This window comes from Lepisosteus platostomus, chromosome 6, assembly GCF_059453375.1.
Source record: "Lepisosteus platostomus isolate fLepPlt1 chromosome 6, fLepPlt1.hap1, whole genome shotgun sequence".
Taxonomy (NCBI): Eukaryota; Metazoa; Chordata; class Actinopteri; order Semionotiformes; family Lepisosteidae; genus Lepisosteus; species Lepisosteus platostomus.
This window is the reverse complement of record NC_142616.1, coordinates 40,824,049-40,840,084: the sequence shown is the minus strand read 5'-3', so window position 1 is coordinate 40,840,084 and position 16,036 is coordinate 40,824,049. Positions and strand designations below refer to the sequence as shown.

Sequence of the window (16,036 nt, the reverse complement as noted above, 5' to 3'; positions counted from 1 at the left end):
ATGTCTATGTAATTGTGCACCATAAAATGTTTAATTGATGTCAAAAAAGATCATCTCTGTAAAGCTGATAATTGACTTCCAGGTAGATGTCTGCTAGTAGGCTAGCAGTGGGTGATTCTTATAATTCCTTGATTCCTGTTAAGGAAATAAATATTTGAGACAAATGCCATAAAATACATTACACTTTCTCAGCTCTCCGTCTTTGCCTTTCTAAAGAAAGCCCAGTAGGCCTTATCCATCAATGTCCTATAAAATCTACAATATTGTTCATTTCACCTCTGATATTCCTTTCTCATCTTGCATAAGTGAGACACTTAAGCAATGAACTCTTCTACTAATTTTAGAAACGGCTAATCTGGAACTTTCCAGCCAGCATGGAGATGTATTATGCTCTTGCTAAAAGCAGAGCCATTGTAAAGGAGATAATCACTGGCATCAGGAATGCCTTTAGGATGCCTTTCTTTATGTAAATGATGTGAGGTTCTCTCCATAAGGGCACCTTCACAAGAGAAATTCTTCTTAGTTGGAGAAGAAGTTGAAGAATTTTGTGCTTCTTGTTCTAACACTTAAGGAAACTTCTAGTCAGCCTGTTATACTTAGCTACAGTAGGTATTTGTTAAATGGAGAATTCCTGACACTTCCTGATTAATAACAATCACAGTAATGCATTTTAAAGCCATGCCAGAGTGGAATATTCTCATAACCTCCTTAAAGATCAAGTTATTCCCATAAATCTTAATGTTAATTTATGTGAACTGTATACTTTTTGGCTGCCCTTTGATGTCCTCATTCATTGCTGCCATACAATAAATATGACAAAAGTTCACCCTGGTAATCGTTCAGTGCCTGTTAATAGAACTGGTCCTAAACATTGCTTTTACACCAGCAATTTGAATAAAATGGAATTGTTTTAACTATTAGAACCCACTTGTCCAGACATGGACAGTGTAACGAACAGTTCTTTCCGGACCCTATGCGGACGACACAATCCGACGGAGTGGGGAAACACTAGGGAAACGTCATGCAGGAAAACGGGGCTGAAGACAGGGGGGCGTGTCCAAGGTGCGCTGGTGCACGGGGGAGGTGTGGCCGAGGCGAACAATCCAAAAGAGTAGTCCTTAGGGAATATCCAAAAACACAAAGGATAAGTCCAAAACCAGAAGATCCATCAAAACACGAAGTTAAAACCACGAAGGCAGGGTCGGAACCGGGGGACAGGGGACAAGGAACAGGAACAGGGGTTAAAACCTTAACGGGACCAGGCGCTTCCAGGTCCCGGACTCGCACGAAATGGAAATCAGATGCAGAGCGCGGATGAGCGTCAGCGCCTGGCTTTTAAGGTGGGCTGGGAATGGGAAACAGGTGCACAGAATAAGGTCTTGAGTGAAAGGGCTGGAGCACCCTTAAGGAGGGGGGACTATAATCGTGACAGACAGCAGTTACTGTTTTTTACTTGAATTCAGTAACCTACCAAGTACACGGTGACAGAAGAGGAAATCATTTGGTTTATCGACTGTATGGTTGATGGTAGTTTGAGAGTCTATCTAATCTACGTATTTCTTGTAAATTTGTATCAATGCTGCCTTTTTCACTCTGCCTTGCAGGACAGAGATGATGGCCCAGGGTGGGTTAATGTATTTTCACTTATGTTTTGTAGCCTGAATATCAGGACTGTAGTTGTTTAAAATTGTTTTAGAGCTGTCATCTAAGGGACATAAAGTTTCTCTTTAGTAGCATCTTAATTCATTATATGGAGCGAACTCAACTATTACCCATAATAGTGCTTAAAAAATTAAAGTTTTTTTTATGGTCAGAGAGATAAATATAACTTTAAATATTCATGGCTTTTCGCTTTGAGGCAGTTGGCATCTTTGATAATGCTCCCCTTGTTTCTGCAGCATCATTTCCCCGTGGCCTCTATAAGGGATTACATACATTTGATATCAACCGAAGCCTCTGTTTGAGGGGATTAATTATCCCTGTTGGATTAACTGGCAGGCTTAGAGTCAGACACATGTGTCTCACGACGAGATGTAGGCTGGCGCATGTGGGTGCAGCGAAGAGCCGAGCGAGCTGACGAGGCTTTTGGAAGGACCAGAATGCCGACAACGCTGCTATGCCAAGACAGATGAGCGATGGTCTGTCTGTGTGTTTTGTAAATGGGGCTCAAGAATGAAACCAGGAAAGCAGACACCAAAAGGCTGCAGGCTTTAGGAATGTCATTTGGGCATGGTTAAGAAAAAGCAGCCATCATGGCCATCTGGGACATCAGCTGCACTTTAAGAGAAAATGGAAATGTCTCTTTTCTTGACCACACCATAGTAAATGGATTACTCAAGTTGAATAGCTTTCCCATGTGGAAAATCAAGTCCTTAATATTACCTCAATTTTTTTCAAAATGTTCAAGCTGTGAAAATCCTGGGTAGGGTCAAGCTTGGCGGTATTTATTAGTCTTGAGTGAGATTGTCTAAGGTGATCAATTTATAGAATGGAATAATTACCCTTCTTATTTAAAAAAATGCATGATTACCGACAGTCAGTTTTTAGTCTTGTGTTCAAGTGGTCTCTGTCAAGCCTGTTATGTCCATTTTCACATTTGACATAGAATATAAAATTAAAACAACATTTTTGCAGTGGGATAAACCTGCTGTTTTTGTGGGATAAAAGCATGACTTATTGTGTGTACAGCAGTATTTAGTGCAGCAATACGTCTCTTTACTCCCAGATTCCTGTAATAAGCTCCACCCCATTCTTTTATGTGAGGAGTCCAGGGCTTAACGGAGAGTGGAATGCCATATGAAAACTGACCCCACTGGGATTAGCCACCCTTCTCCAATTCCCAGTGCACATAGTATAGCCTTGATCTGTTCATTGAGTGTCTTACTGTTGAACAGGGTGTTAAAAGAGGTGACCGGAATTTATATACCGTAACAGAAACAGAATGCCAGTTCCAAACTAATGGAAATTAACATGCGTTACTGCTGGCCTTTTTTGTGATCTGCTGTGTTCTTTACCAGCCAGGCATCTCATTGTCAATCAGCAGCCCTGGAACACCATGTACAATTCTGAGAATCTTGTTCTCTATGGTGAGCTCATATAAATACTCTTCCAGGTATATTTGATATCTGGTTAGCAGAACTCTGCTCTGCTCTGTGGAGCAATGCACATGGGTCTTTAAAAATGAAAGGTAGTCAGTGGCCATTGTCTGAACATGACCCTCTTTTTACCCTACAGCATGTAATGTAGCAATTTGATTTGATTTGAGTAAAGTGCTCTTGAATTTGAGTATCAAAGAACACATTTGCAGTTGATCTGCTAACAACATTCCCCTCTTTTAGGTAAACTTTTTTTTTCTAAATTGGGGACAAAAGTATACCAAAATTAGTTATTTTCTGTCAACTTCAACATTGTTTTAGTATTTTCCTTTCTAATTAGTATCCAACTTGCATTGCTACACTGCAGAAGTCTTATACTGTATGTACCATTATGTTGTAGCATTATGTTGTTATAGTAATCTAAAAAAATCTTTTGTCTGGGGAAAAAATGCCTAATTGCTCAGCATTATTTTCAGCATTAGAGCAGTGAATCCCTGTTATTTTGGTGGAGCTTTCAGTGTTCTTATGGCCGCTACACGACTCAAGACTTTTTTGCAAGGTGTAGAAGTTTTGATCACTTCTTTTAAAAAATCTCTCATTCTACAATAATGATGAGAAATTGTTCCACTGGAAAACTATTTTTATGGTAATTTGTATGTTTTAAAAAAAACTAATTTAACTAGATAAATCAATTGAAAACTAGTCATCAAAAATAACCTGCAGAGTACCAATTTGTGCAACTGGATATTTGCTAAAATATTTGATGTACCTTGGTTATGGGGTATACCAGCAGCATCAGCACATGGGATTTGAACCCATGACCTACAGGTCTAAAGTTGAGAGACCTTAACCACTTCTCCTTAATACTCTTGAAATGAGATTAGGCAAGCTACTTATCGTGTTAATCGTACATGGCTTTATCTATAATATATCTATATCTACCCCACAAAGAACCAACAGTTTTATAGCCATTTATATCCAGACAAATACATGCATGTAATAGATATTTACATGCATAAACCTAAGCTGCTTCTAATAATAAATACAGTAGTTATACAGAAATGATATACAGAACAATATTCGAATTTTAAAAATTGGTGTTTGTCACCACTCTTGTGGTGTTTAGAACATACAGTAGCTTGTTCAATTTTTTTTTTAGCCATGTTTTATTATGAGAAGAAAAAACACAGCAGGAAAAAGCAGAGGGGCTTATTTATGTGATGGCAAAAAGGCTCACACATATAGACCTAATTGGTCAAGAGAGGCTGAGGAAGAAGCAATGTAATGTAGACTTTCCTTAATGCGGCTCTGTAAGCCGCATTTTATATCACCTTTCTTATATCAGAATGTTCAATATTCCCAGTGAGCAGTTAATCTTTGGGGACCTTCTGTCAGTATTTTAAAGTCAGGCTGAGCTGCTAGAAAGATTCTCACAAATTACAGGTTTTAAAAAATGTGGTGCCTTTTAAGTACAGTTCAAGCCTGATTTGGTTACATAATGCTTAAAATATTTTTGATATTCTGTAGCCAGGGCAGAGCTGAAAATTACGTAAAGTCAACTTTGGATATAATTACACTGTCACAACAAAGTCTGTCTAGTTACAATACCATTACTTTAATTAAACCTGCATGACAAATGGTTCATGGTCTTATAGTGGATATACCCTCCTTTTTATTTTTTTACAACCTGCTTTAATGTTTGTCACAACTGATAGCCATTAGCCTCAATTAGGGAACAAAGCTACTGAAGTGATCAAAGAGGCTATAGCCCAAATCCCAATATTTTGATATTGCCACCACAAGGAAGATTCACAGTTTTAAAGGACTGTGCTTTGGTGTTCCTCTGTGATTAATTCTTTTAACAAAAGCTGAACAAACAAGGTTGGTTTGTTATTGTTTTAATTTTCCCATATGACTGTTTCCCAGGGTGTAAAGACAAGATTAATTAGTAATGTCGAACAAGCACATGGAATGAGAACTGTTCTTGAAATGTCTATAGGCAGGAGGCAGCAGGCGGGGATGTTAAGGAAATAGCAAGAAAAGATACAATCAGTTTTTCAAGCTATTGATCAGTTAGAGCTATTTTTGTAATGTGGTGAGAAGTTTGTGGTTCGGCTGAGCTTCATGGTCATGTTTCAGTCAGAGGGCGTGGGCTGTTATGGGGGTGTTTCATAATAGCCTTTGAGAAGACCCTCTAAGAAGAGTCAGTACACCGTAAAATTAAGTAGCACCAGGCCCTGCATGACTAGGTTCAGAGGCTAACTACAAAGCAAGGAAGAGGCCAGATGGTTGCTGTTTCTGTCACAATTGCATCCTTCATTAGAACGCTGTGTAAATTTGGGACTTCTTGATTGATAGTTACAGAGGCAGGGTTAACCATAGGCAGCAGAGATCCAGACATTGTTTATCCTGCCTTTGCATTGGAGGGAGTGTTACTTCTTGGATCTTATGACCTTTAATACTTTAGACTTGATCAGACTACTTTGTGCTTAAAGTTTGGAACTTGAGTAGCAATTAGTGAATTCATGAAAATTATTCCCGGCAGACTGCAGACACACAACTGACAGTCTGCACAGTGTTACACAATAAACTGCCAGTTCAGTGTGTTGTCAATCATAGTCTGGTACTTGTGTTTCTTTGCTCTTAACTCTTTCTATTTACATTTTCAGTTTGAGTCTTTACAAGTAGATGAAGTTTTTCAAAACTGTGCCTTTGCTGATACTCATTACTCTTTTACATTCAAGCAACATAGTTCCATATTTACAACCTTTTTTTATTGAATAGGACCTCTTACTGGTGTTATAGGTTTTGTCCAGTTTCCAACTCAGTACCAGATAATCATGTACACTTTTAAGATCCAGACATACAGTAAACTCAAATTTTGACAGGAAAGCATAGACTTTTACAAGGATTTTGGGCAGGCTATTCTTTGCCAAACCATTAGGTGCTGTCCTGAACAGATATTTTAGGACATTTGATTTTGTGTGATAAATTATGAGAAGTGATAATATGAGCAAATGATGCATGTTTTTTTAGGTAAGTGTCCTACTTGTCCAATGAGACAAATTATAATGATTTACTTTTAGCCAGAGTTACGTTTTCTAGAGAAATATTTTTAAGCGGTGTTGTCATTCTGTACATACTATATGGTACAATTTGCTAGTCCAGCTAGTTGTTGCTGTTTTTATATTCCTATCCACTTGATCCATTTCAAGAAGGTTATAATTTGTTTTACGGAGGGGGAAGTCTAGTTCTACTCCTCTATATTGAATTTCACAATTATCTTGACCAAGGGCTATTTGGGAAAAAAGGTATTTTTTGTTTGTGGCAAATATTCTCAAAATGGCCACTGAACCTAAATGGAAAAGGTAGTTTTTTTAATTTGCACCCTGTAAATCTTGTCGTTGCTCGAGTTGATTGCTTACTATTCCTGTAGTAGAAGCATATGCTTGATAGAGCATTCTTTCCAATTGTAATCTAATGGCAGACTTCAAGCTGTGAGATTAGATTACTGTGACTGCTCCGCTTATCACACTACTCTGTGACATTTTAATGGAGAGGTGAAACCTTGATCCTGTAGCTTATCATTTTATGGAAATAATTTTCACCAGTTACCCCTTAGCAGGCATTCTGCTTTACTATTAACTGAATAAGATGTGATATAAATATAATGGTAATGTGAATAATGGGAAGATTGGAATGTCAGTATTCTAGCAATTGGTGTTTGGGATCCTTCATTGTGAGTGGTAAATCTTAAGGGAAACAAACAGTAAATGTGGGAAAAAATGTAGGTAGTCTGAAACTTTTTGTTGTGTATGGTTTTATTAGGACTATGCACCTTGATAAAATGTGGTTTTCCTCTAGACAACTGACACACTTTGTTGTATGGCATGAGTAATGCTCCTTACTTTATCCGAGAGGCTTATTTGACTGGAGTCTGTCATGTATTTTTGTAATATTAAGTGGTGTGAGAGTACATAACTCTGTCTAAAGTACCTTGCTCAAGGCTACAATAGCAGTGTCTGCAGCAGGAATGTGATCAAACAAATTTCTAGTTTATTAGTTATAAATGTTTCAGTGCTGCAGACTATTTTGTATTATGTTGGTGTGTGTATCCTTTAGTTTAAGTTCATTAGGAATTTCATCCCTACAAGTCAGGAAGGCTTCGGTCAATCATCCTGTACCACCCCTAGCTTTGGAAGAGGGTTCCTTAACTTGAACTCCACATTTCATTTTTTTGTAGAGTTAACCATTTGTTTCAGTTGTTCAGGTGGAATCATCAGAGTCAAGTTATTGATGTTATGTTGCTATTGGTTTGGTTGAATAGTTCTGTTTTTCTTTAGGACTAAAATTACCATGATAGCTTCACCTGTTCTAGTTCCTCTGTTTGCCCCTCACAATGACATTCAAGTGTTTGTTTAAAATAAAGTGAAAATAGAGTACATTAGAACCAGATTTGACTGGATTTATAGATTTATACATTGTCACATTGTATGGTCACCTTGAGCATGCATAAAATAGCTGTAGTAGGTAATATTACAAAGCAGATGTTTTTTTTCTGCTGAATCTTTTGTCTACCAGCTGCAAGGTGCTGAAAACCAAGATCTGAACATTAATCACTGTCATCAGATAACAGAAGCAAGAAAAAGTCAACTATTTAAAATTGCACAACTCACTGTGAATCACAATTATTCTTTATTGAAGACACGTTATATGAAGGGATAAAGTGCTTAGGGAGTTGAAATCTACTAAAAGTGGTATACTGTAGGAATGGTATTTAATGATGACTGTGGTATAAGAGGTTACCAGATCAGGAAATGCTGAAATACATCATCCCATCAGCTATCTCACTTTAGAGGAATTTGGTTTGGTGCACACAAGATCAGAGGTTTTTGTCTGCAGCACCTGTACTGCAAAGGGAAAATGAGGACACCATCTCTGTCCTCTGGTTGTTCCATCTGTTGTTTGACATACTGCAAGGTTCACTGTGCTTGGTAGGAGAGTTAAGTGCATCTGTCACTGATATTACAGCAAACTGGTGGTGCTTAGCTGATTTTATGCTACCAGTAGGGGAATTTTGTCACAGATAACGACATTTCCCGGGATCAAATTGGCATTTTCTGTGCCACAGACGTAACAGACACCTATGCTGGTTCAAACACTTGGAAGCATTTGGTTTATTTTGTCCTTTTTTTTAAATAAAGTTGCCTAAAAAGTGTTTCCCTTTTTTATTATATGTTCTGTCTGCAACTATTCAGGATGTGTGGATGCAGACAGTCCAAAATTACTGCTAATTAGTCATCTTTCAAAACATCTATTTAAGTAAAAGGTAACTGATTTCCTAAAGAAGTGGCCTGTTAGAACCAGATTTGACTAGTCAAAGTCCTTTCAACATGTAACAATGACTCCTACAGTCAAGACATCTCCATGCAGCTGAAGTCTTTCAGACAAAGGGTTTGAAAAATGTGTACCTTCAATAGTGAATTTTGAGACACAGACTGGTCATAACTAGAAACCAATTGCATTAAAAATTAGCCAGATTGATTTTTTTTCCCACAATGATTGTTTTAGTTTTCGTTTCTGTTGAAATTGCCTTTCAGAAGCCTGAGATGTTTCAAGACAGATTTTAAGATGATCATGCTGCGGTAGTCCTGCCTGTGGCCTTGTGATTATGAAAAGAAATGAGCATGGAGAGTCTTGGGCAGAAGGCAGGCAAGCTGATGTCCTGTTGTGTTTTGTCTGCAGTTGCCCATGCGCAGGACACACACCACGCCACAGAGAAACCAGTGATCCACTGCCACAAGTGTGGGGAACCATGCAAAGGAGAAGTGCTACGTGTGCAAACCAAGCACTTTCACATCAAGTGCTTTACCTGCAAAGGTGAGAGAAGGTTTTCTTCCTATCTCTAGACTGACTCCTCATTTTCATGTTGTTGCTTAAATTGTGATGCACTGGAGTTCCTTATTTTTACGCAGCTCTACCAGATGGTGACAAACACAATCCCTCCAAAACAGGTGCAAATTATTGCGATATTTAGGAGTTACCACATTGTGAGTGACCTTTTTTCATGATACCTCTTTAGCAGGCTCTACTCATTGTCCAGAAATGGAAATGCTACTGGCACCTCTGTTTTGTGGCTTGACCTGGTTTTGGCTTTCTTTTAGAGTTGCTCTCTAATGTTTCATAGTTGTGTGTATATTAAAAAACCAACAGTAGATTTTTTTTTAACAGAAAGTGTTTTCATGTTCAGCTGTGAAAGAAATTTGGATTTTGTATTATGAATAAGACTTTTTTTTAAATTCATTTGTAGTTGGCGTCTTTATAAATACTGTTGACTCAAGGTTTAGCATAATTTTGGTCATGAAAAGTATTAAATTCACCCAGTTAGGAAGGTAATAGACCACTTTGTTGTAAACAAAATCTCAGTGACATCCCTCCAGGTTCTGAATGTGACCCCGTTCCACTAGTATAATCAAACTTTGGATACATTCACTAGTTCTGGAAGTTTGTGTTTTTTAGGTCTTGGGTTCATATTGTGTTAGTGATAAAAATGACCAAATTAAGGGTTTTGTGTTTGCATATGAACTTTGTGGGCTGAACACTTTTTTGGTTTTTTTTAAATTAAAATTACTCCCATTTGTGAGCAGAAAATGAGTTTTTTAAACCAATCATCCTTACTGCGGTTCAGCCAGCTTTCTTTGGGAACAGATGTTGTTTCTGTTGATATTTTGGGAAGAACACTGAACACTTTTTTTAAATCGGTTTCATTGGAGGTGGTGCTTTGAGTAACAAAACCTTTTAACTAGTAAAAGAACAGAACATCATAACAATGTTTTTTTGTGTTTTATTAAGTAACTAAATTATAGTTCATACTGTACTTTGGCTTTTAATCTCAATCTTTAGCTTTGAGAGAGTTCAGCCTAGCCATTAGGACAGGAACGTCTGAAACTCCTCTTAGATGTGCCACTGGGTTCCTCCAAGGGCAATAGTGATTGAGCTTGTAGAGGGGTGTTTGAGCAGTGATGCTGGGAAGGAATGTCTTTGGCCCTGTATTTGTATTTTATAGTGTATGTGATTGAAGAGAGTTGATTTTCGTTTTCAAACTTCATGATGTGCATTTAAAAATACAGTGCAGTAACATAACCTTGGAGCGCTCAGAACTCAAGCTTGTATTAATTTGTGTTGGTATAAAAACTGATATAATTCCAGGAAATTTGAGAGTGTGGAGAGTTGTTCAATTCCACTAGTTTCCTCTTGTCTTCTGTTAGGCAATTATTGAGATAAATGCATTTGCAGTGGCTGCTGGTGTTGATATGAAATGGGTACAAGTAACAAAAGTTTTAAAACAAAAAAAAATATTCCTGCTGATTAAGCAGGTAACTGTTTTCTTAAGGCAATATCTTGACAGAAAATGTGCAGCTTCTTGGGGACAAAGAGGCAATAAGTAACTTTGTCAAACTTATATTTATTTAAATGAATTGTAAAGACATATTTAGATTTATAGTGCAAACATGATTTATTTACCTTCAGAGTTTCTAGTTTCTATCTATTTTGTAAAAACACCAGTACCTCACAAGATGCAGTGTGCACTGCATTCCTGGCATATGCATGTTTTGTTGTACTGTGTAATAGTTTATTTGTGATGTTCTGTAGGATTTTGTGTGGTACTTCTATGAATGAGAATCGATATTCATCCAGGTCTTTGGAGCTCATGACTAATTTATGGCACATGTTTAAAAAAATGCCTTTAAAAGCTCCCTCATTATAATAACATTTTATAAATTTTGTAAATTTGAAGATGTATTATTAAAAAAAAAACACAACAGTGTTGGGACCATGTAGTTTCAAAATTGAAATATTTTGGCCTTAAGTTAGCAACGTATTCATTAGGAAGTTGCAGGAATTAGGCTACTTGCGTAGATGGTACATTTAAACGAAAATAATCCAAAACACACAAGCAAATCTGACAGCATGGCACAAAAAGAAGAAATTCAGGGTTTTGAATGGCCAAGTCAAAGCCCAGACCTAAACCCCAAAAAGATGTTGTAGAAGGACACATAATTCCTCAAACAAGACATACGAGGACATACAAGGAGGGCTGTTCATAGAAGCCCTCAAACATTTCTGAAAGGAAGAGTGGGACGGAATTCCTCCCAGGCCATGTGAGAGACTGATCCACTTTTACAGGAAAAGTTTAATTCAAAGTATTGCTGCTAAAGGGTGCGCCACAAGTTACTGAATCAAGAGCCATGCTTCATTTTTCACACAAAGATATTGAATGATGGCTGAATTTTTTAATAATGACAAAGTAGAATTTTTGTGTGTTATTTGCCAAATAAGGTACGTTTTGTCTACTATAAAGACTAGGTGAATGTCACAAATGTTAAACCATAAAATCTTATGTGGGAGTACCTTTTCACCACGCTGTTGAAGCCGTTTTAAAAAAACCTTGAACCAAGTTAATGATGGATTTAACATGTGTTAAAGGATTAAAAGGAACCAGATAAGAGGTTTTTGACTACTATAGGCCTTTACAGGTAGTAATATACAATTTAGTTCCTAAAAACATTTTTACTCTGGTTGAATGCTGCACCATTTCTATTCAACTTTAGATTGAAAGATTTGCTTATCTTTTAACCAATGTCAAAATCCATGTTAATGGTTTATTTCTATTTTCTCATGGTAACAACGATTCTCACTTCATATAAATATTAGTGCAACCTTTGCTTAAGCTTCCTAATTTTATTACTTTCCATTGTGTGTAAATTGCTTCAGTTGCCTGTCTGTAATTCCAATAGAGTCTAGTAATGGTTCAATCAAATCGTTCAGCTGACTTTATCCCCAGTTTAATTAGGTTAAGAAGAAAATCTTGTCACGTCAGTATCTCTAATTCCACATCCAATTATAGCTAATATTTTCCCTCTCCCCTATTTCTGTATTGGGAATGATGTTCTTCCATAACAATGTGACCCGTTTACTTTCAAGGCATACTTTTTAGGAAGATTAAATAAGTCAATGCCTTGGTTTGTCAGGTGGTGGTAATACAATAATGTGAATGACATGCTCCTACAGTACATAGAGCAAGCATAGAGCAATTTGTCTAACATGCCTGACACTTCTGTGTGGAGATGTGTCTTTAAGGAAAAAATAAGTTAAAAAAATAATGTAATTATTGATTTAACCATGATGAACTTTGAATTCTTTCCAGCTAAGCAAAGAGAATAACATCAAACTGTAACTTCTGTAACTTGATTGGTGGTTGTTAAGGTACCTGCACTTGAATGGAGAATTAAAACATTTTTCTTGACCTTTGGTTATAGGGGTTTCATAATGCCCACCAGGCTGCACATTTCAACATCAGTGCTTAATTGCATTTGCTAATAAAACTTCTATCTTCTCGCTTCAGAAATAGCATCACACAAGACTGACAGAACACAGACATGCTGGCATTCCAGTAGATCTGTAGTGTCAGGCCTGTGAGATAGCAGAGTCTCAATCCGCACTGATAGGTCTGAGAGTGACCTTTAATGTCTGTCTGTCTATGTTGAAAGGTTCATTATAATACTGTTTCAGAATAACTAAGAAAGGAACGCGTGTTTTGAGTGGTGAAACCTGTGCCTTTTCACAGCTGTCAATTCTAAATGTATATTAAAAAGATTACTTTTATCACCTGGCAAATGAACAATATACTTGGCTCTGTTTACAGATACAGTATACTGTATAGTGGACCCTGATCTGTAGTAGTGAATATTCACTGTAATTTTTCTATGCAAAGTTTGTCTGACATCTCTGAAAGAAATGAAGTTTTGTAAATAGCAAATATGGCATACAAGAAAAGTTGGTTGTTGTCTATTATGCTGTCTGCTTTATCGTTTATCCTTATGAATCAAAATTACTCTTGTCGTTCCCTTTGAAACTGTACTAAAGTTAAGCTTAACAGCTGCTGTAAATACAACTGAGTTACAAAACAGTGGCTCAGTAATCTTGGAAGACTCTATCTGCTAATGTTGCGTCCTGTCACTGATTCTATAGCACAGCTCTTGAAACCCTGTGAACCAAAGCTCTTTGTTTTTAAAGAACAGGGTTATGGTCTGAATGAAGCATAAACTGACAAATGGATTTCCTTATGGCTTCATTATATGTTTAGAATTGAATGTTTTCAAAGGAAGAATCTTGACGCAGCAGGAGAAGGACATGATTTTAAGACATTCAACCAAAGGAAAATATTTGTTTTTTGCTTTTAACTGCACTAGGAATGACAGGATGCAGTTTTGGGGGGAAAATTATTTCTTTTCCATTTCATTCCTTGAATATGAAGCTATGAAAAGAATAACATTAAACAATAACATATTAAATAGTAAGTCTAATGCAACTGTATGACATCTGCTCTCCAAGTAAAATTTGTCAGTTGGCTGGTGAAACAGGAGAAGGAAGTAGAAATGATGCAAATAACAAAACTACCTTCTATTGCGTATACAGGAAAGCATTTTGTAAACATTTGAGACGTTACTAAATAACTTGTTCTTCTTTCCTCGTGACTCAGGCATTCTTTACAGCTGTGCCGTGTCTATGTTACATAAGGGCCATCTGCCACTCTTCCATTCTGTCGTACTGTATAATCACACCCATTGCAGTGGAAATAGAATTTGCTGTGCATCTTTGCTAACTCCTGGTACAGTACATCCACTATAATATCATATATGGATAGCCTTGAATGTTTAAAAGATGAAAAGATGGAGACATTGCTGTGGAATAAATGAATGGAAAAGCAATTGTATTTTGTTTGCATACTGTATGCTAATCTCTTTGTGTAGACTATGCCATAGAATGAAGTAGAAATGTTTAATTTAGCTAATTTTGTTTAAATTTGCCTAAGAAGTTATCTTGACTCTAAATCTCTAAATGAGTAGTGTGAGGTAAATACTTTTCTTCTACAGCTTTTGGCCATCAGTAAAGAAAGACTACTGTTATGTTGCTTTTAGGAGGACCACAAAGGTCTCTCCTAGCATCCAAGATACAGAGCTTTTGCTCGGTCCACAGTATGGCCTGTGCCTCACTGGCGAGGAAGGCTGTTTCTATTTCTGGCTCAGTCTTCAGGAGCTGTTAAAGAGCTGTGGAAACAGAAATAGCATTTCTTATCCCTCAGGAGGTGAGGACCATGAAGGCAGTGATATGCCAGGAATCATAGCCCCTCAACAGCTGAGGATTTACGTTAACAAGAAGTGGAAGACCTTAGTGCACATCAAGGTCAGAAATTGGAGGAATTAGGGCAAGTATTTTTGTAGCAGGGCTAGGGGATGACATCACCATGTTTCCATGACAAATATTTTCAGAGATTATTTAGCAAAGGTGGTCAATTTTTGTACAGTATGTGCTAGATTGTTCTCTCTAAGGGCACACCTGAGTTTTGATAGGCTTAGTCATCATCTCTTCAACTCCTCTACATGTTATGACTAAAATAAATTAAAGATTTCAATCAATAATTCCCAACAACCATCAGAACAGGTTGTTTTTTCAATACCCACATAATAATCATTAATGTGTATTTATCTCCAAGATGGCTCATCCACTTGATTTCAATTTCCTGACCACATGTTTTCATTGATGTGTACTTGGTACCTTTTTTCTCACCACATGGAATTACTGTATATAGAAACTGACTGTATACTATACATTTTCTAGTGCAGGCTAGTTTTACATCTTTTATGAACACACTGACATCTTCAGAAATATGCTTCAGTGTAGCTCACTAAATGGAAAGAGCTCTGTGCTTTAAATGGCAAAGGTCATTGCAAAAAGGAAGTGTGGGGGGATATTTTTAAGCTGTGAGGTTGAAACATTCAGCAATACCCGAATTCCAGTTAAGACTTAATGGTCCAGCTTTTCCTTCATAACATTACCCATGCGATGGGGAAGTGCACATGTTGTAAAAATTTCAAGAGCCATAATGATTGGTTATGATTTATTTTAATAGACTAATTTGAAACTTTATATGATAGGGCGGTTGTCTTGGTGGACCTGCTGAATACAAGGCCAACACAACATTTATACCTGTTGTGAAGAGCTACTGTAGCGCAACCCAGAGTCACCTCTTGACAAGCAACTCATGGCTCTGTAGACCTGCATCCATGATAGAAGGAGAGATAGCTGAAATTGACCTAAGTGGGGTTGGACTCCAAGCTTATAACTCTTGGAGGTAGTTTGTGTGTATTTTTTTCCATGTATTTTTGTTCTATTTGTTATTTTTGCACTATTTTTAATTGTTTGTTGGTTTGTGGGGAGCACTGTCCAAATAAACCACTACTTTTGCACCTACAGTAAGTGCTAATGCAGCTGAGCCATCATTCTATTTTAAAATAACTAACTTGGGCATCCCTCCAGCCCTCTCTGTGACAATACCATATATTTGGCATTTTTCACTAATTTATTAGTCTCCTGCTCCTCTTGTTTCAGGCTGAAATGAATATCAGCTTTCAGTTGGAAATGGCTGAGTGTATTGGAAATTGACGAATTCTCACTTGATTTTACTAACACTCTTGTTTCTTTTCCTTGAATTTTGAAATCCCAATAATTAGGAGCTGTCCTGAGGGGTATATTATTCAAATTCTTCAAAGGGGCTAATGTATTCATCTTTTCAATTTGTTTATGAAAAGATCTTTTCCCTTCATTACAGAGAGTTCTAATGCTTTCCTCAGATCTGAATAAACACAGACTTGTTTTTATTTATTAGTGGAGAAGCATTTCATTACAGTGCCAATGAACATTTTGCCTCCTACAACAAAAAATAGCACTGCATTTTAATTGTTCTTAGGTTTATTTAAATTTTAAATCACTAGGTATTTATCTCTCTCTGTTGCAAGGTTAAGTGCTGAATACAAGGAAATTTGATCACAATGGTTAACTTTCATAAACAGTTTTCGGGCTTATCAGCAGGAAGTCGA

The 16,036-nt window shown here is 37.0% G+C and overlaps 1 protein-coding gene across 24 annotated transcripts in view; it reads left to right on the top strand.

Annotated features, from left to right (window-relative positions):
- Nucleotides 1-16,036, top strand: part of ablim1b (actin binding LIM protein 1b) — a 155,346-nt gene that overhangs the window by 65,695 nt on the left and 73,615 nt on the right. For all 24 annotated transcript variants that reach the window (XM_088635884.1, XM_088635887.1, XM_088635882.1 and 21 more), the window contains one exon: nt 8,841-8,975. In XM_088635884.1, coding sequence (XP_088492010.1) covers nt 8,841-8,975 — 135 coding nt within the window. The remainder of the gene's footprint in view (nt 1-8,840; nt 8,976-16,036) is intronic.